Source organism: Sinocyclocheilus rhinocerous, unplaced genomic scaffold (genome assembly GCF_001515625.1).
Source record: "Sinocyclocheilus rhinocerous isolate Xijiao unplaced genomic scaffold, SAMN03320098_v1.1 scaffold3916, whole genome shotgun sequence".
Classification (NCBI taxonomy): Eukaryota; Metazoa; Chordata; class Actinopteri; order Cypriniformes; family Cyprinidae; genus Sinocyclocheilus; species Sinocyclocheilus rhinocerous.
This window is the reverse complement of record NW_015643503.1, coordinates 54,989-68,676: the sequence shown is the minus strand read 5'-3', so window position 1 is coordinate 68,676 and position 13,688 is coordinate 54,989. Positions and strand designations below refer to the sequence as shown.

Here is a 13,688-nt window from a genome sequence, read left to right as displayed (position 1 = left end):
AAGACAATTATACAGAAATACTTTGACGACAGACTTTGCTCAGGGATTTCAGAATGACCAGAACATTTCAGATGCTGAGTGTAAACGGTGAGAGATGTAGAGGCAGGTGAAGAGCGTTTGGTTAATGGGGAATATTAACCTATTGTGCGTCCTGTTGCCGAGCCCCGCCTTGATGTAATGATTGACAGGTCGGGGGCGTGATCGGCTTGGACTGCATTTTCAAATCCACATTGACTAGTCTACACTGATCGCAGGGTATTTAATGAAAGTGCAATTGAAACCTCTTAAGTGTAAGTGTCAATGCATTTATTCAAAATAAAAGACATTTAAATCCCCATTTTTGCAACCATGTTGCTGCACATTTGGCTCAGAATGTATTTTGAAATTCACACTGTATTTTGCTAGTTATCACGCGGTATCACGAGGAAAATGCAATCTCGAGTGTCCTACCTGTAAGTCTACATGCATTTAGGAAAAATGCCATTTAAATGATAATTTTGCTACAGTTTTTGCTTGGACATGTTAAACATATCTAATCAATTTGGGTAATACAATTTCTTTTTAATTTTGCAACTTAAGCATTAAAATATGTTTTTAATTTACATATTTTTTAAAACTAGTGTAGATAATGGCAAATGCAAATTATATAATTTTCATTTTCATTTTGCACTAAATGTTGCACATATGTATGGGAAAATGTACATTTAAATACAGAAATACATTGTCATTTTGCATATTGCATTTCAAAATGAATTTTGCTACCCGTATGCTTCCAAATCCAAATGGATTATTTTTCTATTTGAAGCCCAAAGTAATAAAAAAGTTTAAAAAAAATTCTGAAAACGAAAATTCTGATTTGCGAATAAAAAAAGTCTGAATTGAAAAAAAACTTATTTTTCTAACTCTATTGACAAATGTAAATTCGCTACATTTTAAAACATTTTTCAGAAGACCAGACTTAATATCTCAAGTTCTTTTGATTTGTAACGAATGTTAACATGTCAGTGGTTGCTAACATTTGTTCTGTCATAAAATCACCACCTTTTCTTCATTGCTGACCACAGGATTGACTTGATCACATTCACTGCTGGTTTTAAATGTGCTGGTCACCCCAAAACGTTTGGTGTGCATGTTCTTCATGAAACCGAGCTTTCTCTCCCGTCTGCAGGTTTGGTCCCGGTCTGGTCATCTACTGGTACGGGTTCGTATCTGAGCTGGACTGCCAGCGGGGCCGAGGGATCCTGCTGAGAGACGGCTTCCCCTCGGACATCGTAACCCTGAGCCGAGTCTGACCCGTCACGGGGCCGTGATGTGAGTCCGGAAGCAATTTATCTTTCCTGCAGCGTGAGACTCCTGGCCAACATCTGCTGTGAACTCCGGCTGAACCCCGGCGGCTCGGATCCTGCTGAGAGACAGTAACACACGTCACTCTTATCTGCCCTCGGAGCTCCGGACAGCCGAGTTCACTCAGAGACAGCCGCGGATGCTGGTTTGTGATTGCTTGTGTTCAATAATAAAGTTGTGAGTTCTTCATATATTCTGTCTATTAAAGTCGAGTCCAGAGTGACGCTCTCCAAAACGTCCTCTTCCTCTCTGAGCCGAGGAGAGATCTCAAGAGCTTCCTGTCTGTGCACTATTAACCCCGCCACGCATGACGCATGAAATACAGTACAAAAACAATGAAATGGAACAGTTCATTCAACCTTTAAACTACATTTTTTATAAAAAGTTTGCGTGTGTGTTTTATGTTTTGTATCGTATTTGATGCATCTGATACAGTGAGAATATGGAGGAAAAAGCAGCTCAGTTTTATTCAGAGACTCAAATTAAGCAAAAATATGCAATTTGGTGCAAATTCTGATATGTATATGGACAAAAAGTAGATACTTACATAAAATGCATGTAAATCAGTGGTCGCTCTATATCTCCAGTAATCTCAGTAAGATGAGATGTAAATGCTCCAAACATATAATGCAGTGATTGAGAGCTGAAGAAATAAAGGCTCCTCAGAAGATGTGAGATGTTCTGGAGGCTTGTGAAGATCATTCCTCCGCTGAGGAACAGTGAAAGTAAAGCTTCTGGAAACAAACGCTCCTCAAAAGATCCTGAGGATCAGATTTGAGACTCTAAAACATGATTGATGGAGAATCAAGTAAAGCTGAGCTGCTTCAGTCCAGTAAGTGTTCATCTGGAGATATTACTGCAGTTATTCTGACCTTTACTTGATCAAAATCAGTCAAGATCTGACACGAGAAGCAGCAGCTGAAGCTGGACGTTTGTACAATTACACTAAAAGAACTTTGACTGGATAAAACACTCTAAACTATCGATCAGAGACAGAAGACATGAGGAGATTGTGTGAGAAACAGGTTTAACAGCAGAGTTTGATCATGTCAACAACTGATACTGCAGGCTTTACATTGTTAAATTACTATATATTGTGTTATTATTATATACATATAATTTATGTATTAGTTATTTTTATTTATTTTTTACTTTATTCGTTTAATTTTTGGAGCTTGACAGACAGTTGTGTGTTTTCCGGTACACAGATCTAGAACATAATGCTTAGTGTTTGATTCTGTTTGGTTCTTTTTCCCTTTAAATGACTATTTCAAGATAAATGTAACAATATACATGTATTTAAGTGCTGCAGTTAAAGCTGAAGCTGTCGTTGAAAGCGCTGCTCTGACCGGACAAACCCTGAGAGGAATGACATCATGACGCGCGTCTCTTCCTGTCTGCGCAGGAAGTGCAGTGTGAGGTCATAATAAACGGAGACTCGCGGTGACCTCTGACCTCATGATGCTAGGTTTGACCTCTGACCTCTCTGAAATCTCTCTGGCTGCGTTCACAGTGGAATATTGTATGTGGCCGTTCACATCTGATCCGATATCGAAGATGATGTAAATGAAAGATCAAGTCGTTGTGAGATGCAGTACGTGTAACGCAGTGTTTGAAGTATGCATACTATATACTGCAGGAATAATGTTAGTATGCCGCTGGAGGAGCTTCACATAAAGCACACTCATGTGTTGTCTCTCTATAAGGTCGTTATGAAACGCAATAGAATTGTGCTGAATGAAAAACCAAAGTCAAATCTGAGACGCGTTTCCATTTGTGCTGATCTGTTTCACTGCATGATTTCAGAATTAAGCCAATTAAACTTGTCTGTCTGTTCCTGTAGAACGCACATGCGGTTGGAGCTAAAGCAGATCATGGATGATGTTGATGTTGATCTGATGCGTTTTTAAGTGATTTTATGGAGCGGTTTGTGAGATTCTGTCTGTGGTTATTCCAGCCTGACTCGTTAACGGAGAGCGTCTGTGTGTCTCAGGTCGTCGTATAAGGACTGTAACACTCTTCACCTGCCGATGGAGCGCTTCTCTCCCGTCAGACGCTTCTCAGACGGAGCCGCCACCATCCAAGCGTTCAAGGCCCAGCTGGAGAACAACAGCCTGATCCGACAGCTCAAACAGGTGCTGACGCGCAAACACACGCGTGACACTGGTCATGTGACGTGTGCGCTCGCTCAGTGACGTGTGTGTGTGTGTGTGTGTGCAGGAGTGTGAGCAGCTTCAGAAGATGTACGCGGCTCCGCAGGACGAGCGTCTGAGGGAGCACACACAGCAGCAGCACATTCTCTACCAGCAAATACAGGTCCGGCTCGCTCCGCATGCTCAACACTTCACTTTCTTCTTACATTTTCACTTTACTTAAAGTTTGTCATTTTGGGTTTTTTATTTCAGTTTTAGTTATTTTAGTACATCAAGAGTTAATTAAAAATAGCTAAATGAAAAATGTTTTGGAGACTAGAAAAAGGAGACACATTATGCCACTTTTTACAATATGTAATATAAGTCTCTGGTGTCCCCAGAGTATGTCTGTGAAGTTTCAGCTCAAAATACTCCACAGATCATTTATGTCTGTGCCTATTTTGAGTGGAAGCAGAAACACGCTGTTTTTCGTACCCGTCTCTTTAAATGCAAATGAGCTGCTGCTCCCCGCCCCCTTTTTCTAGAATAGAGCTGTGCCATTACAGCTCGGACCTGCTAAAAACATCTGTTTTGGTTCTGATTATCATGTTTATCGCGCTGAAATCATGCGTTTTAAATCATATGAGTTTAAACTTCTGATATATGGTTTTCTGAGCGCACACAACCTGAAGCACACGCACAGAAAGCGGCTGTCACAGCATGTGAGCACTAAACTAAGCTCTCATTCACACACAAGTTTACCTTAAAAACACATGAGTCACAAAAACAGTGGGTTATGTCTGTGAAGGTAAACAGCTGGGAAATAAATCGCATGTTTATTTTAGATCTGTGTGGCAGCAGCAATATACAGTAAATAAATCAATAAATCCACCCGTTTAAAAAGTGTGATTTCTAGACCTGGAAAAGTCATTGAAATGAATTAAACCTTTAAACATCATGGGCATTTTATTAACAAATATAAATTTTTCTAGTAATGCCAAACTTTATCAGACTGAAATGGAGTAAATAGTGTTTCAAGTCCTGATCCAGTGAATCGTGAACGACTGCAGAAGTCATGCAGATTCATTGGTTGTAAAGAGCAGAGAGAACATCCAGCTCTGCTGCAATCCTGACATTTAGTTTCAATTATATTTTAGTGACTTGTTTTAATAAATGTACACTCTACTTTCCTAGTCATTACAGCAGATTAACAAGAGGCCTAGGAATATTTTTGTGGATGGTGGAGTCAAAAAGGTTTAAAGTGCGGTTAAATACACAAACACACATTCCTGACTGTAACTATAAAGGGATCATGATATTGTTGACTTTCTGTTTGCAGGCCCTGTCTTTGGGACATGGAGAAAACCAGCCCAGCAGTCACCTGACATACCAGCTACAGAGGTGAACACACACACACACTCACACACGGTCACACACTCTCACACACACACACACACACACACACACACTCTCCACACACACACACAACACACACACTCTCTCACACACACACACACAACACACACACACTCTCACTCACACACACTCACACTCTCACACACACACACAGATCTTCATCGTTGTGCTTCTGTCTCTCTCAGGTTGCGTATTCAGCCCTCCAGTCCTCCTCCTTCGCATCCCAACAACCACCTCTTCAGGCCAGCCAATCAGAGTCCTCCGGGGAGTCAGGGGATGATGCAGGCACACGGTCAGTGTGGGTCAGCGGGAGGGAGCTGTCGTGTGATTGACATGCAGTCGCTCGTGCCGTTGACATGTTAAACTCCTCCCACAGGCGGGCCGTCTGCGGTTCAGTTTCAGCATGGCTCCGCCCTCTACCAGTCTCCTAGCGACAGCCCTCCCCCCACCAGCCTCCCCCGCATGGCGCTGCCCAATCAGCAGCCTCCGCCAGGCTCCGCCCGCTCACTAGCGCAGACCCTCCCACAGCAGCAGCAGCAGGTGACCATTCAGGTGCAGGAGGTGGAGCTCGGGGGCGGAGCCCAGCGGCAGGGTTTCCTAGCAACACCGCCTCACAGAGTTCTGGGGAAGCAGCTGAGCGCAGATAACGCGGAAACACACAGGTGATGCGAGCGCCGCGGAAACGCTTGACGCTCTGTTACGCCGCGATTATTGTGTCCTTTTAATTTGTTTAGTGCTTTTTGGTTGTTATAAAAAAAAAATCTAATTATTTATTGTTTTTATGTTCTTGTAAATTTGAATCAGTGCTGTTTATGTTTGTTTAAATGCAGTTCAGCATGTTTAGTGTTTGTAGATGTTTTGAATGAATCTGTTGTGGAAATGATTTGTGTAAATATTGAGAGATTCTCCCAGACGACAGTATATCAGTCCAGACGATTGACCGCCGGCCGTTTGAGGTACTTGCTGGTGAAGGCCAGTGCTAGCGGTAGATGTGTGTCCTGTCGCGTTCACTGGAGAGCACTCCGAGTCGGTCTGAGCTCCAGTGGATTAGAGACGGGATGATGATTAGATGCTCAGTGCTGTTATTAGATGAGAGCAGTGATTCCCAACACTGAGCGCTTCACCGGGAACAGTGCTGAGAACCACTGGATTCACACAACCCACATTTTGGATATCAGTGTTATGTATTTTAAAGTCAACATGAAATCAATATTCAGTGTAAAAAAAAAAATTCTTTGCCAACAGCTGGTGCTTTTTACTGTAAATTTCAATGTTTTAAGTTTCACAGATTGAACTTAAATTTACAAATAAAAAACCTTCACTGAAATAGTGTTAATATACCAAATTACTCAAATCTGTTTTGTAAAATACTGATAAACACTGTAAAGTGGTGAAGAGAAATCACATGATGAGCTGTCACACAGAATTCTGGGAATGTCATTTTACATTTTTTCAGTCAATTATAAGATGATTTGTTCTTTTTCACTTCTAAAAACTACATTACAGTATTTTACTCTAAAATTACATGAAATCCCATTAGACGTAACCAGTGAACACGTCTTTACTAAAGCGTGTTTGCAGTCTGTGATCATTTTTGCATTGTTGGCATTCTGTAGTGTATGAAAAATCACATTTGTTTTCACAGTCTTTCATCAGAATGTAATAATGCTGCTGTAGGCAACTAACCCTGATGTTAACCAGTAGTCATCTAGCTGTTTAGCTATGGTCAAATCAGTTCTAAAAGCTAGTTAATGTAATCGGGACACATCCCGATCAGATCTGAAACACCATCACATTCCATTAGGGCTGGAAAAATGTCTGAAAAAGTAAACTTAATAATAATATTCAAATTGTAAAGACACTTTATTTTAAAGGAGAAAAAGTACTGTATTTTCTCCTAAGCCCACAAGAGGGCGCAATTAGCGAATATAAACCAAATCAAGCACCGCATTTTTTTTGATCTAATAACATGACTTTGTTTAAAGTGCTTAACATTTCTAACAAACATTCATAAATCAAATTTAATTTCCTAAATTTGCACACAGAGAAATTGAGGTAAAGATGAAGATGCATCAGTAATATGATAAAACAGACGCTTCAGCAGACAGTGTAATGTATTCACTCTGTTTCTCCACCATTTTCAGAATTAATTCCGCATCTGATGGGTTGGATAGGCTAACAAAAACTACGTCGTCATCATGTCTCACGCCTCCTGACATACCAAAAATTTTGATGCACAGCTTTTGCATTTCAATGTGTTTTTTTTTTTTAATTCAATGAATATTTTAAATTTTAACTAATTTGACAGTGTTTCATGTTGACTTTAGAACTCTCAGTGTTAGAGGGGTGGAGTCAGACTCCTAGACTCCTCCCATATAGTGTTAGTAGATGGTGTGGTTATGCTAATTAGAGTCTGTTATCTCACAGTCGTTCTCGTGTTTGATTGTGTTGCAGTCGCAGTTTGAGTCGCTTCCACACTTCCACGTACGAGCAGTTTAACCCGCACATGTTCGGCGAGGGCGGTGTGAGCGGCGTCATCGGCACTTATAACCCCTACCTGCAGGGGGTGTCTCTGAAGGTGCCGGGGCTGGAGGGCTATCAGGGCTATCCGTCTGCACTGCAGCAGGCTCTGCTCTCTCCCACGCCGCTGGAGTATCGTCCGGTCCAGCAGCACGTCACGCCGACCCTGCAGGGGCTGCTCTCGCCGCGGCACTCGCTCACGGGACACACCGACCCCCGCCTGCCTCCGCAGGACCTCGCCGCGCTGCTCAAACGCCAGAGCCTGCACCCGGCCCCGCCCACAGCCACGCCCACCAACCCGCAGGACTACGGAGAGATGCTGCTGCTGCAGCAACTGGGCCAAGCCGCCGAGAGCTTAGAGCCCGCCCCTCCGCAAGCCCCGCCCACACAGCACTACCATCACCTGCTCCAAATCAGGACCCCGGCCGAGTGCCCCGCCCCGCCCCTCCCTCACTCGGAGAGCATGGAGGAGGACGATGAGATGCCGGCCTATCACGAGGGCCTGCTGGCCAAAGCCGCCGCCCCCTGCACTGAGGGACAGGAGCTGCTGGCTCCGCCCCCTGGCAGCACGCCGCCATACTCCTCCCCCACACACAGACACGCCTACATGCACAGCACCACGGCAGCCAGAGGTACTCCAGCACTCACAGCACATTCACACGCACATTTACTCTGTTTCAGTGTGTTTGCTTACAATATTGCCAAAGATTTAAACACAAAACAAGTCAAATTCATTTATATAGTGCTTTTAATAGGAGCTTTACAAAAATATACAATATAAGAATGACAAATGACAAAAAATAGCATTAAAATAAGGTGCTATGTAATGAATAAAAATATTTATATTCTATTTCAAGTAAATGCTGTTCTTTTGAACTTTCTATTCATCTGTGAATCCTGAAAAATAAAATGTATCAGTTTCCACAAAAATATTGTGCAGCACAACTGTTTTCAACATTGATAATAATCAGAAATGTTTCTTGAGCAGCAAATCAGCATATTAGAATGATTTCTGAAGATCATGTGACACTGAAGACTGGAGTAATGATGCTGAAAATACAGCTGCACATCACAGAAATAAATTACAGTTTAACACATATTCACATAGAAAACAGCTGTTTTAGATTATAATAATATTTCACTATTTTTACTGTATTTTTGATCAAATAAATGGAGCCTTGGTGAGCAGAAGAGACTTCTTTAAAACACATTAAAAAGTCTTATTTAATTATTTAAATCAGCATAATATATATAACAAATATAACTGTGTTGTATAAAAACTTCCCTGAAGAAGTGTGTATCATATCAAAGTGAAGAGTTTTGTGGGTTAATATGCTCATGAAAATAATGTTGCAATGCAAACAAAATGAAATCAGTGTATTCTTCTGTTGATTGTTGTTTATTTGCGCTGCTGGTGTTGAGTGTGTCGTTGTGTCTCAGAGGCGTGTGCTGAGGCTGCAGAGTGTCGGGTGATGGAGGGAGATCATAACGGTTACAGCTCATGCGCCGCGCAGGGAGACACTTACAGACCGCGAGCATCATTACAGAGACACCACACCATCCAGACCTGCGACGATGCTTACGTGAGTGAGTGAGTGAGTGAGTGTGTGTGTGTGTGTGTGTGTGAGAGTGTGAGAGTGTGTGTGTCTTTGTGTGTGTGTGAGAGTGTGTGTGTGTGTGTGATGCAGCTCCAGCGCTGACCTCTTGACCTCCTCTTCCTGTAGGAGCAGGTGGAGCCCATGTCTGGAATGAGCTTATTGGCTGGGAAGGTGCTAAGCTCCGCCCGCATGTCAGACATCCTCAGCCAATCATCTCTGACAGGAAGCCAGCAGCTGCAGCAGAGGGAGGGGTCAGGTGTGTAAACGCACACTACAGACACACACACGTGTGCGCACTCACTGACGGAGTTGTGTGCGTGTTTAGCGTGTGACGTGGAGGCAGACGTTCACCCCGCCACGTGTTACCCGTCCTCCTGCACCAGTGACATGCTGCTAAGCTACAAAACCCCCGATCTGCAGTACAGCGTGGAGCAGGCCGGGGTCTAATGAACACAGGTACGACACTCACACACACACACACTCACACACACGCACGCACACTCTCTCACACGCACTCAGACACACACACACGCACGCACACTCTCTCACACGCACACTCACACACACACTCTCTCACACACACACACACACACTCACACACACTCTCACACACACACAGATACACACACACTCACACACACACATTCACTCACACACTCTCACAGACACACACACACTCACACTCACACACACACACTCTCACACTCACACACACACACTCTCCCACTCACTCATTCACTCACACACACACACACACACACACTCACATGAAGCCATACATGCACCATAAATCTTATATTCTTAAGTTAATTATCCTATCACTCAGCTCTGAACTGATCAATGTGGACAAGTAACGAATTACGAACATTAACATGATTATTTTCTGTGTATTGTGAAAAGTGATTAGACCCTATTTAAGGCCCGTTCACACAAAGGATGATTACTATGACCATAAAGATATCGTTTGAAAAATTATGCTAAATTTAAAAGAGAAGCAAAGTTCACATCTCAGCTTTAATGATGATGACACAGAGGAGCCAGATCGTTGGAAACACTTGCAGCATGATGTTTTCCAGCTGATGAAAGATTAAAAACATCAACAACCAATCAGAATCCATCTGGATTTAAAGGTGCGGTGTGTAATACTGACAGCTAGTGGTTAAAATGGGCACTGCAGTCTAAATTCAAAATATCGGAGAGAGTTGTTTCTCCCATTTCTCTCCTCAGACTCAATGCTCACACGGGTTGTCAGATTGAGGACACAGAACAGAAATGAGTGTGATTAACAATGAACACTTGATGAGTTGATTTATCTGTGTTTAATATTCCTCTGCTCGTAGAGCTTTTTTGATGTACGCCGAGGCTTTTTAGGTCGGGTGGAATCTGGCATCCCTGACTCTGTTCATTTGCTGGCAGTATGCTGTGTTTTCACCAACTGGCAACCCAGGGTGTTGAAATACTATTGGTTAAACTGTCAGTGGGCGGAGTCACACAGACCGAAACAATAACACATTCCACCACGGCATGCTTCAAAGCAGAATAACTGACTGTAGTGTTGTTTCTCTGAGAACTTAGCTTGGCTGGCAAATATTTCATGTTTTAGTATTTTTATGCTTTAGTACAGTCAAAAAAATTACATAAAGCAACAAACGACAACTGCAGCATGCTTACAATAAGCAGAACATGATGGTATGCTGGTGATATAGTAATCGTTCTCGGTGTGAACGGGCGTCAGCACGGTTCGGTCTGAAACTTTAATGCGTGTTTGTGTGTTTTTCTCTCTCAGGGGTGTATTTGCTGTATAAAGCTCATATCCGTCTGCTGTGTTGTGCTGTCATGCCAAATCCTCATCGTCTGTCTGTCGGGGTGCCGTGGGTGTGGCCTGCACGCAGGGGGCGGAGCTCTCGGCTTCCTCTTCCGTGCCGCTGGGAGTGTCTCTGATTGGCTGCAGCCCCTCCCACACCCCAAGCCCCTCCTACCGTTGCCATAGCAGCGCTTTTGCCACTCCGATGTACAAGGCAAACACAGAGTCTTATGTAAACACACACACACACACACACACACACGAAGAGACGTCATTACCAAACGCCACAAACCCAAAGTATTTCACGTGAAGCCTGCGCTGCGGCGGATCATTCCGGTCACGATCGACCCCTTCCGCCGGGACAGCCGACTTTCACTCGCTCTCCACTTTTGTTTTTATTTTTAACGCATTTTTATGGCTAATGTTCTGTAGGAATTATGATCATCATTATTCTTGTTTTCTGTAAAAACGTTATGACATTATTAAAAGAATGCCGATTATTATTAAAACCGTTCTATGTTGCAAGAGAACAGCCGCGTTTGTTTCCTCACGGTGATTTTTGCACTTTCAGTTTTTGTGACTTGCTTTTCCTCCCTGTTTCTTGTTCTCCTTCATTCCGTCCGTCCGTCCGTCGACAGGTGCATTGTGGGTAGTTTAACAGATCCTGTACTGCCCACAGATGATCTTCTTTTATGTTTCAGAGCTTTATCGGTTATTTTTTGTGGATGTTGTTGGGAAAGCTTTTGTATATTGTTGATTTTGCGGTTTTATTTCTGTTCTGATGTCATGTCGATGTTTTTAGCCAAATGTACAGACTGACGGACAGACGCTTCGTTTCACGTCTCTCTGAGTTTAAAGCCCTAACGCGCCGATATTGGACAATTTCTGCCGCTGTTTCATCTTCAGTCTGACCAATCCAATAACTGTCATGTGATCGTCTGAGAGACGGGTGCGAGTCTATGATGAAGAGCACCACCATCCTCCTCATCCTCCGTCTGTCCATCATGTCTCGCTCCTCCCTCTTTTCCTTTATTGAGCTTCGTCATTTTCTTCCAGGTTTTTTTTTGGTTGTTTTTTTTTTTGCTGTTTTTGGTAAAAATACTAAAGTGTAACAACAATGGTTAAAAAAAAGATTCCAAATAAACTGAGAGAAATAATAAATATATATAAATAAAGAAATGAATATGACAGAAGTGAGTGTGAGTGTGTTCTTTCAGAGCGCGGCCAGACGGTAATACCGCGGTATCAGACGGTAATACCGCAGTACCGAAGCTCAGCTGGAGATCGTGAGCAGATCAGTCTGAATCTGCGTCAGAACCAGAAAACAGCTTCATGATGCTCTACATGTCCACCAATGTGTTTATGAAGCACTTTTGCGAATGTTATTTATGCGACTGCAGCTGCTTTACAGCTGAAACCGAATTGGTTTCATAACTGATGATTTTTTTCATTGTTATTTTCCTGTATATTGTTTTAGATTACTCTGAACAAACGTTCTGTTAATATTACTTGGAAGAAAGTTTGTTGATCATTTACAAAACCTCAACAGATCGTTAGTCAAAGTTAGAATGAGAGATGCTTTGAATAAAAGTAGCTCGTTCCTTAAGTTAGCGTTACCAGCTTCATCTCGGGGCAGATTCTGAAGTTCAGAAGGGAAACAGCTTGTTATCACGCAGTGTTTTTGTACGCATGCAGCTCTGGGTTTTTTCTTCCTCATCGTGAGCTCTGTGTGCAGCTGCTCGTGTCTGAATCTGCACTGCAGAGGCTCCGCAGACCTGACGAGTCGAGCTCAGATCTGACGGTTATACTGCGTTTGGATTAGTGATGGATATTTTGATTCTTTCAAGAGATTCGTTCATTTTCAGTTCGTTCACCAAAATGATTCGTTCAGATTTGTTCACTTATTCCTTCAGTGACCATTTCTTCATATTACATAAATACGCCAGCAGGTGGCGAAAAAGAGTGTCTTATCTGTTATGTCTTAAAGGGGTCATATGATGCTGCTAAAAAGAACATTATTTTGTGTATTTGGTGTAATGAAATGTGTTTATGCGGTTTAAGGTTCAAAAAACACATTATTTTCCACATACTGTACATTATTGTTTCTCCTCTATGCCCCGCCTTTCTGAAACGCGTCGATTTTACAAAGCTCATCGGTCTGAAAAAGCAAGGTGTGCTGTGATTGGTCAGCTATCCAATGCGTTGTGATTGGCCGAATACCTCAAGCGTGTGACGGAAATCTTACACCCCTACCATACTGTTATGATGCCCTGTCAGGCCGGAGCGAGGAGACAAAAACATGAAAACCCATTACAAACGAGGCATTTGTTGCATCCAGTGGGGACATAATTACGGATTATAATGACTTATACTGTCATTTTACGCGTTGCGTTGCATTGCGCCACGTAAACATAAAACCATGTCTGCATTTGAGAAATGACAAACAACAAGCACTACTCTACACTGCCCAAAAAAACTAGCTTTAAATATATAAAATATAAAAAACGTACTTACAGTCTGTGAGTCAGAACAGCCGCATTGTAGTCTACTCTACCAGGATCAGGAAACAGTCCTCATTAAAATGCGCTGGACACATCTGAATATTTGGGTTGAACTGTTCTGGAACAGTGTTGTAAATACAACGTAACCACTGATTTGTAGTCGTGTCCTCTTTTGGAAGACCAAACAAAGTAGTTTCGCTTTCACAACGAAAAACACAGCGGCCTACCGTGTGCGAAAGCCCCGGCTTAGCCTGAGCTGAAGCCGGGCAAGAGTGAGCTGAGGCGGCGGGGTCGAGAAAGGCGCGCTCGGCGGATCCGACGAATGAGCGGCAACCACATGTGACGACCCCAGGCTGGACTCCGCTTCGTCCAC

General features: G+C 42.8%; 1 protein-coding gene across 1 annotated transcript in view; it reads left to right on the top strand.

The window, feature by feature from the left end:
* The window catches only part of sik3 (SIK family kinase 3), a 36,376-nt gene extending 25,343 nt beyond the window's left edge, over positions 1 to 11,033 (top strand). The window contains exons 15-24 of the mRNA XM_016574770.1: positions 3,338 to 3,479; positions 3,565 to 3,660; positions 4,816 to 4,877; positions 5,078 to 5,184; positions 5,269 to 5,554; positions 7,347 to 8,044; positions 8,853 to 8,995; positions 9,137 to 9,266; positions 9,336 to 9,466; positions 10,797 to 11,033. Coding sequence (XP_016430256.1) covers positions 3,338 to 3,479; positions 3,565 to 3,660; positions 4,816 to 4,877; positions 5,078 to 5,184; positions 5,269 to 5,554; positions 7,347 to 8,044; positions 8,853 to 8,995; positions 9,137 to 9,266; positions 9,336 to 9,457 — 1,786 coding nt within the window. The 3' untranslated portion in view covers positions 9,458 to 9,466; positions 10,797 to 11,033. The remainder of the gene's footprint in view (positions 1 to 3,337; positions 3,480 to 3,564; positions 3,661 to 4,815; positions 4,878 to 5,077; positions 5,185 to 5,268; positions 5,555 to 7,346; positions 8,045 to 8,852; positions 8,996 to 9,136; positions 9,267 to 9,335; positions 9,467 to 10,796) is intronic.
* Positions 11,034 to 13,688: the final 2,655 nt, after the last annotated feature.